Here is an 18,954-nt window from a genome sequence, read left to right as displayed (position 1 = left end):
CCTGGGCAGTCTATCTGTCTTCACCAAGTCTTTAAAAAAAGATTGTTGGATGTTCGTCAAACACCCTCCAGTTGCCTTTGACTCTCCACTATAAGGCCAGATGCTTCTTGCAGCATCCGTCTGTAGCTGCAAAGTGGTAATCACATTGCTTTGCAGGTAAGAGCTAATAAGAAGTCATTTTTAATCTCTAGCAGCTACCGTGAAGTTATGTCTTCTGAAAGATCACAAATAACTGAAAAATTTGGGTTAGGCAGGTTTGTAACAGTTTAGAAACATGCAGGTTGTTTACATTCGAGCAGCCTACAAGGATCTGTTCTGCACAGAAAAAGTTAATTGTGTTGTAATCAAAACATATTTACTTACAATGCTCACAGATACATAAATGAATGCAAACATGATAAAAAGTGCTTTTACTGGTTGTTCAAAATATGTAAAATTCAAATAACAATTCTATTGATAAGGTAAACATTTCATTGGTGGCTGGCAGAAAGGTTCTGCTCCTGACAACCACCTGCCAATATCAGTGTTATGAATTCCAACAATACAAACAGTCTAATGCTATTTTTTACATTGGATTTCATGTTCAATTCAAACCAGCAATTTTGCTCAAACCCAGAAAAAAGTGAATGCATCTGTTTTATTAATACTGCATTTGATTAGTATTACCGTGTTTGATTGGAGATTTCTATTTTATCCCAGGTCCTTATGTTGATAGCTCATATAAATAATATAGCCAATGAAACTGTATTATAAAAACACTAATTCTCATTGGCATTATAGGAGAGTACCAAGTCTAAAGCAATAGATTTGAAGGAAATCTTAGGAAATCTTAGGAAATCTTGAAGGAAATAACTAAGTTTTTGCTTTCAAAATTACTTATTATTATTATTATATTATTATTGTATATTATTATACAATGTATATAAAATGTGGAAAGAACATTGTCATCAGTCACCAGAAACATTGTGCTTGTTCTTTTTTTAAATCACATACTTGCTGCTAGATATTAATGTGCACCCCCCCATTTTTCCCTTAATATAAGTCATTATCCAGAATATTTAAATAGCCAGGTCACAATTAAATGTCTGCAAGAATAGGAGACAACAATTATATGTTAAATTGGTTTTACAATAACTTGTATCATACTGAGGGGGATACACACACACACACATATACCTGTACACCTTATATGATACTTTAAAAATGTGACTCTGGGAGATCGATGTGATCACACAAAAACCAGGATGTGTGGAAACAGCAGCCTTTTCATGAAAGTTGGCAATTTAGTGCCAGCAGTCTCTGCCACAAGACTGCCTCTAGGCTGTCAAACAAATTATCTTTCCCATCTGTAATTTAATTTAGGATGCTACAAACTTATTGATTTATGAAATGACACTGTAATATTAACCCTATTTTGATCATTAATGGGAATTAAAAGCAACCTCGGACCTCTCGGTGTGAAAGTCATCCTTGGACAAGACTTCTTACTTTGTCAACGATGGTGTCAATTTCTGCCATAGCTCCAAGACCTATGGAACACAAAAGGTATGATTAAGTTTTGTATCACGCAATGTGCCAATGACTACATTAAAAGATGAAAGGAAATGAAGACATAGGATATCAACAGTGTAATAAACGTAGATACAACATGTAGAGTAAAACTGTACTTAAAAAAATGTACACATGTACAGTGCACTTGCTGCAAATGTCTGTATTTTATTCTAATTTTCCATTTTTAGTCTTTATCATCTGATCTCAGCCTTTGATATGGTTGATTACTCCTTAGTATATTAAAAGAAGAGGGTCTGAAGATTTTTAGCAAAGTAGAAGAATCTTCTACTTTGTAAACTAGTCAACATAATGCATTTAGCACACATTAACATGGGCTAAGCACATCACGTGTAATATAGATCCAGCCTCAAGATAATTTTGGAATGTACCTATATTTTTATTGACAAGCTCTTTTACCAGAGGATATTAGCTAAAAGTGTATCAGAATACAGAACACTACATTCCTTACTTTTTCCTCTCACACCCTTAAATGTAATATGAATTAATCCGAATATGAAAATTGTTACCAACAACCTGCTCTCCAGTTACCCACAGAACTCAATTCATACTTACAAACCTAATCTTTAATACATCATGCAGCACCACTAACCAGTGAAAACTAAACATCGGAAAACAGAGAACAAAACAAGGATTGCTGAAAATTTTTCACTGACCTTTGTCTCCACAAACCAAAGTCTTCTCAATACAAGGGATCTCGATGTAGCCAAAACCTAGTAGACCTTTAATTTGTTGTGCCGTGATTGGATGATTCCACATGGCTGTGTTCATAGCTGGGCAGAACAGTAGCGGCTTTTTAATATCCCATGCGCGGACCACACAAGTCTGCAATCAGAGCATTTAACAAATCCATAAACTAAGGTACAGACGAACTGCTAACTACCCAAAGTTTAAGGCCGGGTCTACATGGATGGTTTTAAAAATGCATGTAAATGCTCCTACTGCGTTAATATGCATTTTATGCACTGTTACAAGCATTTTAAAGCTTGCCTTTAAACCGTTGGAAAACGTCTATGCCTTGTTTTTCCACATTTACGTTTCAAGTACTTATAAACGTGGGAAAACGCCCCCATTGAAATCAATGGACGCATTTACCCGTGTTAACGCTGCATTTTAATTTTTTACACGTTGCAAGGAGCGTGATCTATAAAGCTCAAAAACATGCCTCAAGGAAACGCCCTGGTGTAGATTAGCCCATTGGAATGCATGGGAATTTCAAACATGGGCTATTAAAGCCTCAGGTTAAACTCTGGGGAAAATGTTTGTGTAGACTAAGCCTAAGGGAAGTGTTACACGTGATACATGTTTTGAATTTTTGCATATCCAGTCCCAAGTTGTCTTTTGCTCTGCCACACAGCACAACCAGGCAAATGAAACTTCTTTCTGTTACAATTAAAGTTCATCCAAAAACAAAAATGTAATATACTGCAGCTTACCAGCCCCTAATGCGTTGACATGTACATGTATTTCTTTTATTATTTATACAGCTTTTTCCCCCTTTAGCACCTGATAATCCTAATTGTAACATGTCCAGTCCTAGGGTGACAATCCTTCCTTACTAAACTTCATGGGGGAGCAGCACTGTCACCCTAGCACAGGGAGTGTTAGGTACAGGTGTAATTGTGGACATATTTGTGCCAATCCCTTTTTTAACAGAAAAAGCAAACACAGAAAATACAAAACTGCGATGTTGGCTTTAGGTTTAGTAAAATCAAAATATCCTTGTAACTGAAATTTTGGGGTACTTAACTGGGACTATGTTTTTATATAGATGTATTGAAAAAATAATTTGGAATCATTTTTTTGTATCTACATTTGCTACAAGATTACCTTTCATCTGTTCTAAAAACAAAGCATAATACATTGGACTAGAATCCAAATGAAAAAGAAAAAGTCTAATGAAAAAACGAGAGTAATAAGATCAGACACTAGTCTCACAATATAATGACCCTTCTGTAGTCATATGTCACTAACACCGCATTTTAGCTGTTAACTATATAAGAGCTGGCAGCCCATTCACAGGGCTATTAATATTATTACATAGTATTTATATAGAACCATCACTAGCTGTCCCTCAAAGGGGCTCACAATCAAATGTGCCTACCATAAGTCATATGTCTTTAATACAGTCTAAGGTCAATTAAATTTTTTGGGGGGATGTTGGAGGAAACCGAAATACCCAGAGGAAACCCACGCATACATGGGGAGAACCTGCAAACTCCAAGCAGATGGTGTCCTGTCCTGGAACCTAGTTCTGCAAAGGCGGGAGTGCAAACCACTGAGCAACCTTGCTGCCCTGATTACCATTGTGCAAGGACTGCTTGTATCTTCTACATCCTGCTACATATATGAAAGCAAATAATATCACAATGATTTTCAGACTGGGTTATTGATAATCTAAAAAAAAATCACATACAATAACATGATAACACTTCGTTGGTTCCTTAGTTAAAGACATGATATTTAAAACCATTTAAGGATAAGAAAGTTTAGTCTATTTGCCATTTCGCTACAGAATATTTACAATGGGATTTAATTGGCGTGCTGCATGAGATTGACCATGTATGCCTGGTGGGAACCTTCTAGGGTTGATTGCTAAATGATGGGACGGTAAAAGCAAAAAGCAACTTCTTTGTAGTAACTTCATCATTCATGTATATCAAATAAATGAAAGTGAAGATGCCAAGAAACATTGAAAGTAAAAGTGTATTAAATTAAAAATGATTTCAAGTTAGTTTACCCTAAACAGTCCTTATTAACGTATGCCAAAAGAAAGCAATGTTTGCTTACAATAACAAAGTACAGCAAAATACAAATTTTTTGTGGACAATAAAAATTGCAGATTTAACAGGAAGTTTGAAAATCTGCATCACATGAAGTATTGGGATACAAGAGTAAAAAAATAATTAAATGTGATTTTTTTTCTCCAAGAATGCCCCCTTGTGGTGTACCAGAACATTACTGTCACAAATGAGTTCATATATTTGTGAATTTAAGCAGAGCTGCACTGACAAAGTGTCACATATCAGAACATTAATCCAAAGATCTACTGTCATTTAAAGTAATAAAACTAACAAAGCCTGAAATCTGATGAGTAATTTGCCAGTACAAGAATATTGCATGTGTTTTAGCTCTGCAATGTAGGTGTACAGGAGTGACCATGAATACCATTAGATTCTCCTATTTGCAATCTGATAGTCCTGAATGCTGGATTGCAATCATCTCCAAACACTTTCTAGTAGTGACAATTGTAGGATAAGGGCACACGTAACAAAAAACACTATAGGTATCAAATATTGCATTATTACAACAGTCTGCAATTTGAGGTTACATAGGAGAGTTCTAAAAGTATGTCAATACAAAGCTGAGATTTGTCAATGACCCCGTGTCAAGTTTAATTTTCATGATTTTCAAACTTGATGCACATAAAATCCACAGCCCTGGCAGGTTTAGATGGATAGATATATAGAGAGATTAGTTCTAGATTGTAAGCTCTTCGGGGCAGGGTCCTCTCCTCCTGTGTCACTGTTTATATGCGTCTGTCATTTGCAACTCTTATGTAATGTACAGCGCTGCGTAATATGCTGGTGCTACATAAATCCTGCTTGTTACATATATATAATGAAAAAACATGTCCTACCAATAGATTGTCACAGATTCCACTGTAAATTTTCCCCAAGGTATTGGCATCAAGTGGAGCAAGAAGCATGACATCTGCCCATCGGCGCAATTCAATGTGTAGCACAGGGTCGGAGCGCTGAGTCCACATCTGCACGTAGAGAAAATACACAGCAAGTAGTACATAGGTCAGTTTAAAAAATGGTAAATATAAACTTAGCTTTACAGAAAATTGAAAGGTTGTTAAATAGGAACAAATTGATGACATTTACAAAGAGAACAAATATAGTACCAGCCCTGAGTGGTGAAATTTGTTAGGCAAAAAATTAAAGCCCCCACCACCTTTTTTGGCATAGATTATGTGCACATTTTTAAATTAATAAAACTAGCTCACCCATTGCAAATGCAGTGGAACTAGTCTGGAGGGTAGTGGGGGTCATAAGAACACAGTGTTAGCTAAAAAGAGTGCTCCGGTAGCACCCCCTCAGAATTAAGAGAAAATAAGAACTAGGTTCTTAGATCTAGATCACTAGGTTATTGTGCACAAAGGGAGCTAGTCTCTGTCTGATTATAACAGAAGTACCAATTCCTTTCTGCCTATTTGTATTGCTGTTTTCTGTTTAAGTGTTTGATTGATATTTACAACATAGGGAACTACCTAGGTAAGGGGAGTGACCTCCGTAAGAAATATTTTTTGAAAACCATCAAATACCCTGGTAAAGGTAATTCCAAACAAGTCTTGGAGTCCCCTTACAATGTTCCCAGGGAAACACCAGTTGACTTTGTCAATCGGTGAGCAGGAGATTACTATAACAACCCTTTTACCCTTATTATGAATCAGGGCACTAACAATCTCAAATGCCCCAATCCATGTCCAGTAGATGGTTCTTTTTCAGGATTCCACATTAGTTGCATACTGGGAATGTGTCTAGATGAGGGGACAGGGTGGGGATACAAATTAGACCCCCAAGTACTCGGATGGGATAAGCTTTATATGCCGGTTTGGCAGGTTTGGTACACATTAAGATTTTACTAGAAAGACTACAACACTACTCATGGGGTTACAAAGGCCCCTTCATGTACCAACCCCGATACCTACACCTGCACCTTACCCTCCTCCATATATACCCTTATACCCACACCTAGAAGCATCCTCAGACACAGGAGAGGCACTTATGTTACATAAGGGAAACATGCAGACAAAGGTAGAAGGTGGGTTAGAGGCATCAGCCCCCACAACACATGAGGATATAAGCGAAGGACCAGTCACTCGTTCAAAGGTTAGGGCTGACAAATCCTCACCCCTCGCCATACAATTTAGCCCAAGCAAGCCAACAGTGGGCATGCCCTTTATAGTCATGGGAGACCAATTAATGATCAAACCCCTAGGAGTGCAAGTTCTTAATGACATAATTAAAAAATGCTCCAGACCCCTGCAAAACGCCCGCTGCCACAAATAACTATTTAAGAAGGATGACACAAGGCAAACAATTAAAAGTTCAGGACATTAGACTAATTAGACTAATCATTGAAGGGGTAACAAGATATGTCTCGACCGAAGAAGGCGGGGTAGATTTTGGCAACATAAAAGGATTAGCCATCCCAAATCGTCAAGATCAATTAACACCAACAGCTTACCCCTTAAGCACCGAAGCCCAATATGATCGAGTATGGCATGACCTACATGAAGAATTTTGAAAACTCCATGGAAACAGAAAGTCCATGGTCACAGTATTAGTTTGTAAACAGAAGCCTAGAGAGCCAGTTAGTGAATATGTTAGAAGGTTTAAGAAAGTGTGGAAGGAAGAAGCAGTGGTGGGATACGGGGGAGATATGAGTATAATATATACTCAATCCCTAATTAATGGCATGTTGCCTAAGCATAGCCGAATGGCCAAAATGATTATTGACAATTGGAGTACACTGAGCCTGCAGGAAATTTTTGGCCAATTAGTGACCAAAGACGCTGCATGATGCTTTGAAATACCGAAGCAGACCGGGAAGGCTCACGCTCAAGGCCTGAACTACACCAGTAGGCTTAATAGGCACATGGCAAAGGGACGAGGAATGAGAGGAGGACATAGTAATGTATAAAATAGAAGGAATCATAGATGCTTGGCTTGTGGACAAGAAGGCAATTGGGCTAGAGAATGCCCCATTAAGCAGTCCCAGGGAGCCGCTCCGGTACATAAGGAACAGAATCCTGGCTGCATATCGACACAGACACCCAGATACCCTATTCAGTGGGGAGGTAGGCCCCACCTAAAATCACTATAGGGAGGCCCAAAGGATGACTCGACCGTCATGATACAGATAACTGACGGTGCTGATGATAACCCAACCCTTTCCTTTTGTGTGAATGGGTATTTGTTCTCTTTAGTGAACACCAGTGGTCCCTCTGTGGGTCTAAATGGACTCGCCACCCCCACCCCCTCTTTCCACCACACAAGGGGAGTATGTAAATCACCACTCTTTTAAAGAGCTTCCTAGTTGTCCTGTAAACCTTGTAGGAGGAGACCTTATGGGTCCTCCTGGATTGTCCCTCTTCGTGAATCCAAAGGGGAGGTATTCAAGTTAAAACCACCCTACACAGCTGCCCCTACTCCAAGATGCAGCCATTCCACAAATGGTCTGGTCGTCAGGACCATATAAGGTAGGATTTTTAGATTGTACACCCTACACTGCTCTTGTCAAACCAAACACACTTATTTATCACAAACAATATCATCTGTCCGAGGACAAAAAGAAATCATTAGCACCAATGATCAAATCCTTTTGTGCACAAGGCATCTTGAAAAAGACGTCAAAAAACCTGATGGTTCCTTCTGCTTCACCCAGGACCTCAAGACAATCAATGGTCTAGTTAAACCCAAAGCACTATTAAGGCCCTATTTAATGTACACTGCTGCGTAATATGTTGGCGCTATACAAATCCTGTTTATTATTAATAATAATAATAAGACCCTGTTAAGGCAGATTTGACCACTATCATTACCGCAGTGCCGTCTGATACCCAGTAAAACAGTGTTAAAGACCTGGCAAAGGCTTTCTTTTCTATACCACTCTCACCCGAGACACAGCCTTTGATGGGTTTTATTTTTATGGGACAATACACCTGGAGTGGACTTCCCCAGGGTTTCGTTGAGTCACCCCCAGTTTTCTCAATTGCCCTTCAGCAGGTCCTTGCCTACTGGCAACCGCAGCATGGTTCCACCTTAATAAAATATATTGACGACTTGTTACTCTGTAGCCCCAGTCAGGAGGCATGTCAATTAGACACCAATAGACTTACTCTGTTACTTAGGGAATAAGGGTCAGAGGGTGTCGCAGAAGAAGGTACAATTTTGCCTTCAGCAGGTTACTTTCCTGGGTATGCTTCTCACTCCAGGATCCCGGCTGTTGGTCCCCAGCTGAGTTCATGCCATTACCAGTCTGCCTTGCCCACAAAGAAACAACTGCTCTGCGTCCTGCCACTATGCCCCCTGCCCAACGCCTGTCGGGATACCAAGTTATCCTAACATCCACAACTGGGCTCACCATTAAATACGCACCCACCAACACTGGACCAATTGCCATCCTAAATGGTCTTTTAGGATTAAAAGGCCCAGAGGACGATATTACACCCCCTCACGCAAAGAAAAGAAACATTCAACCTCCTCCCCTAGGCCAGATCCCCTCACCACCCCAATTTAGGATGCTATAGATTTGTTTGTGGACAGATCTTGTTTTAGACCATCCAACCATACTTACCTTTCGTGTTATTCTAAAGTTCAGCTTCAAATCAGCTCAAGCAGTAGAAATTGTAGCACTAACTAGAGCATGTAAAATAACAGCTGGCAAAAGAGTTACTTTTTACAGGGACTCCCGATATGCGTTCGGGGTGGTGCACGATTTCGGTAGATTTGGCAGCGGAGAGGCTATACGACTGCAGATAGTAAACCCATCACCCACTCTACTCTTATCACAGAATTGCTCAGGGCTATCCATCTCCCAGAAGCAATTGCAAACATCAATGCCAAGCACATACAACTTCCAACACCAGCATCGTCAGAGGCAACCTTTCGAGATCACCGTGCGAGGCTGGCAACTTAATCAGGCCCACACCTCATTGTTGATCAGCATTCCACCCAAGGACTAATGCTCCATGCAGATACAGACCACAATCCCCTAATATCCCAGCTTCAAACCTTTGCGAGCAAAGATGATATCTCCTTTTGGGAATCCCAAAATTTGACCATTGATTCTCAAGGAATCTGGTTAAAAGGAGGGATCGTGGGATTACCACAAATAGCGGTACCCCTCATTGTCTTCTAAATTCATGGTATCGGCCATATCAGTTTACAACAGACTATGATGGAAGTCACTAAGCAAGTCTGTGCCCAGAACCTAAAAGAACATACTCAGGCCATACTCTCCCTAGGTGTTTAATATGTGCTAGGAATAATGTACAAGGAAAAAAATTAGGACAACACAAGCACTTCCTACCACCACAGGGCCCATTTCAAGAACTACAAATTGACTTCACACATATGCCCAAAGCCCCCAATGGATGTCAGATTATGTTAATGATCACAGACAGGTTTAGCTAATGGGTGAAAGCATTTGTAGTTGGGAAAGAAGACGCTCGAACTGTAGCAAAGATACTGTGCAAAGAAATTATCCCTAGGTTTGGAGGTCCAGTAAGAATTAGCTCAGACAAGGGTATACCTTTTACATCCAAAAGAACACAAGAAATAGCGAAACTACTAACTATAGAGTGGAAAATCAACATACTATACCATCCCCAGAGCGCAGGAGTAGTAGGGAGAACTAATAGGACAGTCAAGGACAAATTGAGGAAGGCAACCAGGGGTACCTTCCACAAATGGGATCAGCACCTACCTGCAGTATTAGCCGAAATTAGAATGAAGCCCAATCCAAATAATAAGTTATCACCATTTGAAATCTTAATGGGAAGGCCCTTCCCTGCCCCATGGGTAAGGGAATCTTTAATATTGCTGCCAGGAGATCTCCAAAAAGTACAAGATCAATATGTAGCTAAACTTATTGACAAACTGAACAGCAGCTATGGTGGTGATGTGTCTTTATCCTTTCCTTTTCCTTTAGATCAACCCACACACCCATTCAAACCAGGAGATAGGGTTCTGATCAAAGCTCTGCACAAGCACAAGCGTTTGGACACACCATACGGACCCCCAGTCGTAGTCCTTACCAGCGCAGATACCACTTGGACCCACGCTTCAAGAGTAAAGATAGCACCACCGATCAAGGGCCAGGATGATGCTTCTTGATCCATGAGTGCCAGCCCGGATGCTTGTCTGCTGTGGAACCCTAATGGTCACATTCTGTTTTGTAGGGGTCACAACAACTTGCCACTATCACCCTTAAGATTTGCCGCATGTTTGTCCCCAACCACGCCTTAACCTTAAGAATGACCCAACCACGCCTTAACCTTAAGAAAGTTGAGTACAATGATTGGACCAACTCTCGGGACAATATATGGGGACGTTTAGCCAAAGAAATATACAATAGTTCTAGCTTTTGCCTATCTGATATGCATAGTGCTCAAGATATGTTAACATCTTGCTTGATTGCTGTCTCCACTCCAGTCAGAATATTGCTTAGAGTCTTTAACAATATCTACAATGACACTGAATGTCCTGAAAATGATATACATTTATCTCATAACCGGTATTATTTTTGCAATAATTGTAAAACCTATGATTCCCCGAAAAATTCATGATATTTACACATACTATAAATATTACCCAGAGAGACGTGTGTTACCGCATGACTTGTAACCCCTCTAAGATAACCTATTGTAGGATGACAGTACTAAGGCCATTCACAAAACTCTACGTCTCCTTCTTTCCACTTATGCAACTAAACTGAAAAAGATTGCACAGCTGTTCATAACCCTATGCATTGTTATTCCACTCAGCTGTCCCCTAGCTATTATGACATGTTAAGTTGCCTACAGGCTGGCTATGGTCATGTGGAAATACAACATACAATTACTTTCCAGCCAACATTACCGATGCCTCTTGCACCTTTTCCCTGATGGCCTTAGCCATGGGCTAGAAACCTCTCCTCTCCAAGGGTCATTGGGTCAGGCAGAAGGCCATCCCCATAGACGACACTTGTCCTACTGATTTGCAATTACTGTCCAAGGCTGAGTACATTGCATTGGGTGCCTTCATCGTAGGTATCCCAGGTTTCTCTATTGCTACCTACACAGATCTTACACACCGGGCTTAATGCAACATCCGTTGCCCTCTTTGGACTATTGGCAGATTACACTAATGCTAAAAGAGATGTATTGCAAAATAGAATGGCCATTGATTATCCACTATTAAAACATAATATTGGTTGTGAACGCTTTGCAGGAATGTGTTGTTTTAACATGATGGATCATTCAGGATCTGTCAATAATGCTATTGAAACTCTCGCTCAGAATATTAAACAAAATAATGGCTTGGGGTTGTTTGATTGGTTGTGGAATTTGTTTCCCAGCATTGGCCTATGGATTCATGAACTCAAAGTTTTGCTCATTATTATGATTGGCACATGTGTCCTTGCTTGTAGTTGTATACAACCTATCCCTTCATTACTTATGCTTTGTAAATCTCTGTTCCCTATATGTGGAATGTTCCAATCATACCGCTGACTTTGGTATAATCATATCCTAATTTTATCCTGACACATCTGCTATGTTTTATGTCCTGCATTTTACCTTAATGTTATTGGATAAGAACATTGTATCATGCAGTCCGCACACCTTGATTTGTGTATATAAGCTTGCCTTTGTGACAATAAACTTTGAGAGCTTGAAACCATCACCTGTGTGTTGTATAGAGGGTACTGGTCCGGGACCAAGCAACAGAACTTTCCCCTAACAGTATCCCTATATTCCACCCAATGGACTAGCAGAAAGCAGGTTCTTACATTGCTCTAAAGTACATCTAAACACAGTCACTAACATCTCCATATTTTTAAAACATTAATGGAAATGCAAAACAAATGTAAGGGGAAAAGCAAAAACAAGTACAAGCCCATAGGACAGAAATAAATCCCCACATCTCACCTTCCATTCATCATCATCACTGTAAATTGGTACAGTTATGTCCTTCACATTATAAAAGTGCTTTGCTTTCTCTGTAGTGACGACCTGTACTTGTACCTGCAAAGCAGACATTTATTTATACAGAATATAAAGATTTCAACAGACCACAGCTAAGATAACCTGACATAACAATAGACAGAACAAACTACTAAGAAGTGCTGAGGACAAGACATTTCTATATATAGGAGAATAGTAAATACCATAAATGCAATTTAACAGAATTCTTAGCAATAACTGGAAGCGTAAACTACTTGAACAACATCCTAAAGTTTGCGTTAAATGGTTTACACTATGAAGGTCTATATTTTTTAAAAACATTAACATATTTATTTACAGTTTTAATTTCTTCATGATGTACAGAGCTGCATAATATGTTGCTGCTATATAAATTCTGTTTAATAATTATCCACATGAAATACTGTATTTTGTATTTCTATATGCAGCCAGCAGGTGGCGTTCCCACCTCCTTATTACATTTTTCTGGCTCTCATTTCCTCCACTAAATAAAAATCAGCTTCTAACAGTTTTTCTGCTGTTAATTTTATCTTTGATTTCTTTGATTGACAATCTGATTATTTTTGTACCAGGCCTGCTCTATACCACCTATGCTTTTTTATGCAGATATGGTAAAACCCAGTTATTTTTTTAATTCCCATCTGTGTTCTATTGAGGAGATTTCCTTTCATTTCTTGGCCTGTAGACAAAACTGGACGTGAGAGGCTATTTTTCTAAATTAACTAAAATGTCCTCTTATCCGTCACAGGAACAGGTGTCAGCATCAAGGGATTTTTTTTCCTTAATCACAGTTCTGATGACAAATTCAGTTTTTAGATGTTCCTTCAATTTTGTTTTTGGTGGGTCAGGACAACTAGAGAGAGTAAATTCCACCAAAGAGGACACAGACAGCAATAAAAACTTAACAAGAGTTTATTCCTGTACACATGCTATCCAAAACTAACAAAAAAAAATTGAGAAATAGTTACCCAATATATCCACATAATCCATCTGTTGGTATCCTCATCACCGGTCCTATTAGGTACCAGTATGACTTCATAGGACGTCAATCTCTTGGTTTTACATTACTTTGCCAGGAACAGAACCATTGAGCCTTGTAAGACATTTTTATTTTTTATTTATATAAAAATTTCTTGGATACACAAGATTGTGCAGTGGTCTTTATGAAGTGGCCTTTATAATAATAACAGGGTTACCCACTATGTTAATCACATCTGATTTATAAAAGCTCTCCAGGACTGGAGAAGATACTTTCATCTGTGAATGACTTTGAAGAAAATCATTCCAGGTCTCATGGATCACCCAGCTTCACTGATGAAAGTGTATTTTCTCCAGCCTTGGAGAGGTTTAATAAATCAGGCGCAATAGGTCAATTTCTCAATTTTAATTTGGAGTTAAATCATGCGGAGAAGGCCCTTTCAGCTTATTTTTATATCATTTACAGACTCATACCCCCATCTCTTGTCTCTTCTACTAGATAAAACATACATCTAGCTTGTACTAGGTCAGTCTGCACATTGCTGGTGTTCACTCACTCCAGGTATTTGTAGAAGGCCAGAAACTAGAAGGGGCAGCTTCAGGGCCGCCACACTGCCAGTTACCCCCACTAGAACGTGGGCGCCACGTGGGTTGGGTGTAGTCATGGTCCCAGTGGATTCCTTGGCAGAATCAACATTCTCAAACAAATCCTGTATGAATAATAAAAAAGACATGTATGAAGATTAATGAAACTAATAATTGACCACCTGTAAGGCTGAAGCTAAACTTCAGGCAAACACCTGAACGCACAGAAGACGTACATCCACCTGCTGAAATACTGTTACCTGTAGCAAAACTGAATAGACGCAGGAGACAGCACTACTCGGCAATCTCCTCTGACCAAACCCTTCCTATGGCATCCATAGCTGATGTTTGCAGGGGGTAAAGAGGCTGGAACCCCCATTGCCTATTGATGAAGTTTGCGCTTTAAAAAGACTTCATGCCTATGCTTCCTCTCTTATATTACTGACCACCCATATACTTTCCTTTCTGTTCCACTAGACCAGGGGTCGGCAAACTTTTTGGTCTACTAGGCTATTTTAGGAGGTCAAGAAGGCACACTAGGCCAGAAGAAACAAGGTGTCCAAGGAAAGTTTTTATCCAACCGTGACTGCAAGCGAGCGGCCTCAGTCTTCCGCTCATCCGCGGTGTAGTCTCTGTACAAGTGCGCGTGCTTGGCATCAAAATGCCTCTTAAGATTCGACCGCTTGAAAGTTCTGTTGGTGTCGTTGCACACTAAACACAGGGCCTTGTTGGACGAAGAATAATTCGTCAGTCCATTCGGGGTTGAAGACACGACGTTCAAGATCAACCTTCCAGAGACTGGTAGCTGTGCATTGCTTCTGCTCTTTAGGCATAGTAATCGGGGTTACTGTGCGGGAACATGATGATATTGATGATACTGCGGGAACTCGCGATAACGTGACAATTCAATTAGGCTGAATCCAACAATAAATAACTAGGGGGGTGTTAAGCCGGACTGGAATGCTGGCTAGGCCGTATCTGGCCTAAAGGCCAGGGTTTGCCAGCCTCTGCACTAGACTTTGAATTGTTCTCGGTCATTATTGTGCCTCTTTAGTTTTCAGGTAATAGACTCCATCAATATTCGGTCTCCACCCTAATTACACTCCTCAGCACCCGATCTTTGGATCCAGTTATTGGAATGAATGGATTCCTATTAGGACACTTTTTATTGGTCGATGGGGTTGTTTATTTGAACACCATGGGCTCACTGCTGTCAATAACTATAAACAATGTTTGCAGTCACCCTTAGCAACCCCTCACGATGCCCAGCAAAACAAGGTAAATTCTGATTGGTTGCAATGTGTATTCTACAGGAAAGATTAATAACCACTGTCTATTTTTTTTTTTTTTTTGTGCCACACTAGAAGGATTTCTCCTCTGAGGTAGTTATCATAAAACAAGTGTCCCCATAGGAAGATTTCCCCTGTGTATATTGCACCAACCCTGCCATTGCTGATGACATTGGCCATGAGGACAATTAAAGAGTGTGAATCTCCCTAATAGGGACAAAGACAGCACTAAATACCTGACAGGGGATCTAACTGCTCACCACTTTGTCCAAATATAAATATGAAGTTTCGCTTTCAGTAACATTGAATAATTTTTCTGCATTCAGTCCAAACCAGACATGTGCAGTTATTATAGCAGTAACCTATGATCAGTCTACATGACTATGGTCACCATGACATTCCCCGTGTACAATGACAGTCATATTACCAGCAGCTTCTTCCTCTGCTATGGCTCCATCCCTGTACCCGTACACACAACACACAAACACATGCACCTCCAATGTCAACTACAACTCCCAGAGATCTGTGCGCGCTCCCGGAAATAAGACATTGCAGAGGCAAAAACGATATATCCCCGAGTCATTTGCTTCAATTCCCATAGTGTGGTAAATGCATTCTGTTTTGTTTTATTAACATAGTGAGATGGGTATTAATTTTATTATTAACTGCACCCTACAAGCAAAATATTTGCAAAAAATCGCAAGAAGGGTTTGAAATAGATCTGAAAAGTACGGGTTACCCTCACTACCCACAATTCTCTGCGCCACTTTACTCACTCGTCTGTGTACATAGGCGCACCAACCAATCAGTGATAGTTTCCGGGAAGTCATGTGATTAGATATGGACGCCCATCCGTGTTTATATATATATATATATATATATATAAATATAGATTTAACATATTCACACAACTCTATGTATCCTGCAGGTTGTACAGCACTGCGCTGATTATATTGGCACCTAAGTGAATCCCAGCTGCAAAAGTTGTGTGACACCTAAGTGAATCCCAGCTGCAAAAGTTGTGTGAGTGTGTATATGTACGTATGTGTATATTTTGTAGATGGGATTCACTTATTTGGTGCCAGTATATTCAGCAGTGCTGTACAACCTGCAGGATACATAGAGTTGTGTGAATAGAGGGATGGTAGGGAAGAGGTCAGCAGGAAAAGGGTCCATAGTTCTCATAGTTACCTGTATTGTGTTTCCCAGGGCTTGTAATGCACCAACAAACACAAGTCATCAAAATCCCATTGCCTTTCAATAAGCAGCACGTTTTGCATTTCAGACATAATTGGATTTGCTTTCCTTGTCACAAATCCTGTGTTTTCTAAATGTAGGTAATTGTTTAAATGGCACAAACAGAACTTCCAAAGAACATGCTTTGTGTAGTGGATAGAGAATATTCCTGTGATGTGCTCACAATTCATCCTTGTGGCTGTTATTCATCTATCTGATTGCCCAGGATTTGTACAATAACCAATCAATCAGCACAGATATGCTGGTAATAATGAGATATATTATGGTGTGTGCTGTTAATATATTAGAATATGCAAAGGGTTAACTACAGACCCATGGGCCTGGGTGCAGAATGTGGACCTGGACAACTCTCCAATACTACTCTGCACCCCATCTACCCCAAGCACAGCATAGATCAGATATCCTCAGTGACAGAGACCTTCAGACCTCCCCCAGTGAGCATGGCTGCAGCAAGTGGCAATTCAGCCAATTCAGCTGTCAATTGTAAAACAACAACTACCGTATCATTGACTGTACTCACTAACAGAAGGGTTTAAATGGCATGCAGAAGTATGTTGGTAGAGCCGGAGAACAGGGGTTTTATAGTTTTACATGGATTTTAATCTCAGTAACTGAAGTCAGAATTTACCTTTTGCTTCATGCAGTATTACTTTTATTTAAATGTTTTATTTACTATTTTTTTTTTATTTAAAAAGCTCCAGGGACAGATGAATATTTTTATAATTAATATAATATGATGGTAAAATATACAGCCCCATACTGACTGAGGTATACTTAGTTAAAGAACTCATATTGTTTTAAGGGGAACCAATTTCCAAATTGACTTTAGGCTGTCTGTATCACACTGATATGAAAATTAGATTCTGAGGTAGGTACCCTGTTATTGTGCAGTCTCACTTCTAAATACTGACCCTGAAATATTAACCAGCTATGGCAAGAAAATTAAAGCAGGCCTAAACTCAACATTTTCACTTTACATAAAGTGTAGACAACCCTTATATGTAAAGAAAAACTGGTAATTATTTTTAATGTTTATAATTTAAAAAAAAAGTGCAGCACCTCCCCTTTCAGTCTGGATCACTGCAGTGACCAAGACTAAATAGGAGTGAGTGGTGGAGGTAGTGATGGTTTTAGAAGACAAAGGAGGACAGGCAAGCAAGTTTGAAAAATGGGTTTTGAGTGCTCTTTTAGATGAGCAAGTTGAATAGGATGAGGAATACCATTCCAGAGATTTGGGGCAGCTCTAGAAAAGACTTGAAGCTGCGTGTGTGACAATTTCATAATTCAACAAGCATTCTTCATTCCACAGTCTTTTGAACCTTCGAGTATCAATACTGCTTTTACCTATTAGGCAGAATGGACCTACTGAAAGTTTGTTCTGAAAAAGTGGGAATTCAAAAAAAGGAAAAATAATAAAAGTATTTCATCCTTTGCAACTTCTATGAAAACTGCCACCCCCTAGTGGTAAGAAGCTTCATTGCAATATTTAAAGAAATGAACTAAGGTGTATAAAGGATTGCCAGAATCTATTTGAGGTATTCTGCCACTGACATTCATTCACATTCTAGCATTTTATGCTCCCATTCACCTATTTACACATTTATCATAAGGTTACTCAACACCAGGTAAATGTGGACAGTTGGCAAATGTCACTTTTTCAGTAAATTGTAAAAATAGATTTTGAATTTCAGGAGGCAGCTATTTTCAAGTGCCAAACGGCAAAGCTAAAATTCCCTAGCATTTCACCTCTTGAGTAATGGCATTCTTGTTCTTCTGCAAGGTGAATACCTCTGTGGGGTTTAAGTCACCATAACAAAGTAAGCCAAATATTAAACACAGACCTGCTTTAATATTACAACACTATGAACAATAAAGAAGAACTAAGCCCTGAATATACCTATTCCATTGCATGTACTGCCATCTTCTCTATTTCTTTCTTTCATATCCCAATCTTTAGCCATCAGCCAATCATGGCCAGGCTGGGATGATGCAAGTGAATCCGGGATCACTGGGCATCACAGCAAAAAAGCTGTGCAGCGAATTTTGACAGATGGGCAGCAATCAGGCAGGTAAGAATACTTATTGAAGAGAAGACATTGCCTGCCCCTGCAATAAGGACTGCCTGATGCCAGATAGCATATTTCTTCTACGGTTCTGTGGAGTGGGAACCTGTGTTGGGACTGGCACTACTACTGTTTTTATTTGGTCATTTTTTACCCTCACAAATTTACAAGTGTGTGACCATAGAAAACATAAACTGGGTCCTTTTGCAATTTTAGAGTTTGTACATTTTTAAATAAGATTTTTTTATTCCTGATTTGTAGGGCATTTTGTAAAAAACTAATTCTATTTTTGATGTCTTTTAAAAATGCATTACACTCTGCTTGAGCTTATTTTAGCAGAATCAAAGTCTGTGCAGCTGCACATATATATAGTTTTACATAGGTATTATTAAAAAAAAGCTGTATAACACATTGTGTGCTCAGTTTAGCGGTAACGAAATGTATTTAGTTTTTACAT

The 18,954-nt window shown here is 39.4% G+C and overlaps 1 protein-coding gene across 1 annotated transcript; it reads right to left on the bottom strand.

Annotated features, from left to right (window-relative positions):
* Positions 1-395: 395 nt before the first annotated feature.
* On the bottom strand, positions 396-15,720 carry PPCDC (phosphopantothenoylcysteine decarboxylase). The gene is made up of 6 exons (XM_072402244.1): positions 15,605-15,720; positions 13,861-14,013; positions 12,272-12,367; positions 5,210-5,338; positions 2,226-2,394; positions 396-1,529 (listed from the first exon to the last, which is right to left on the bottom strand). Exons 2-6 carry the CDS (start codon positions 13,966-13,968, stop codon positions 1,465-1,467), a joined length of 567 nt encoding a protein of 188 aa, XP_072258345.1. The 5' UTR covers positions 13,969-14,013; positions 15,605-15,720; the 3' UTR covers positions 396-1,464.
* Positions 15,721-18,954: the final 3,234 nt, after the last annotated feature.

The sequence above is a fragment of the Pyxicephalus adspersus genome, chromosome 2, assembly GCF_032062135.1.
Source record: "Pyxicephalus adspersus chromosome 2, UCB_Pads_2.0, whole genome shotgun sequence".
Lineage (NCBI taxonomy): Eukaryota > Metazoa > Chordata > Amphibia > Anura > Pyxicephalidae > Pyxicephalus > Pyxicephalus adspersus.
This window is presented reverse-complemented; position numbering and strand designations above follow the sequence as displayed.

Coding starts and splice junctions, on each gene's coding strand:
- PPCDC (XM_072402244.1), bottom strand. CDS start 13,968: ATGACTACACCCAACCCACGTGGCGCCCACGTTCTAGTGGGGGTAACT. Junction 12,368..13,860: donor GCCTTCTACAAATACCTGGA/GTGAGTGAACAC, acceptor TCTGCTTTGCAG/GTACAAGTACAGGTCGTCAC. Junction 5,339..12,271: donor GTGATGATGATGAATGGAAG/GTGAGATGTGGG, acceptor CTCTACGTGCAG/ATGTGGACTCAGCGCTCCGA.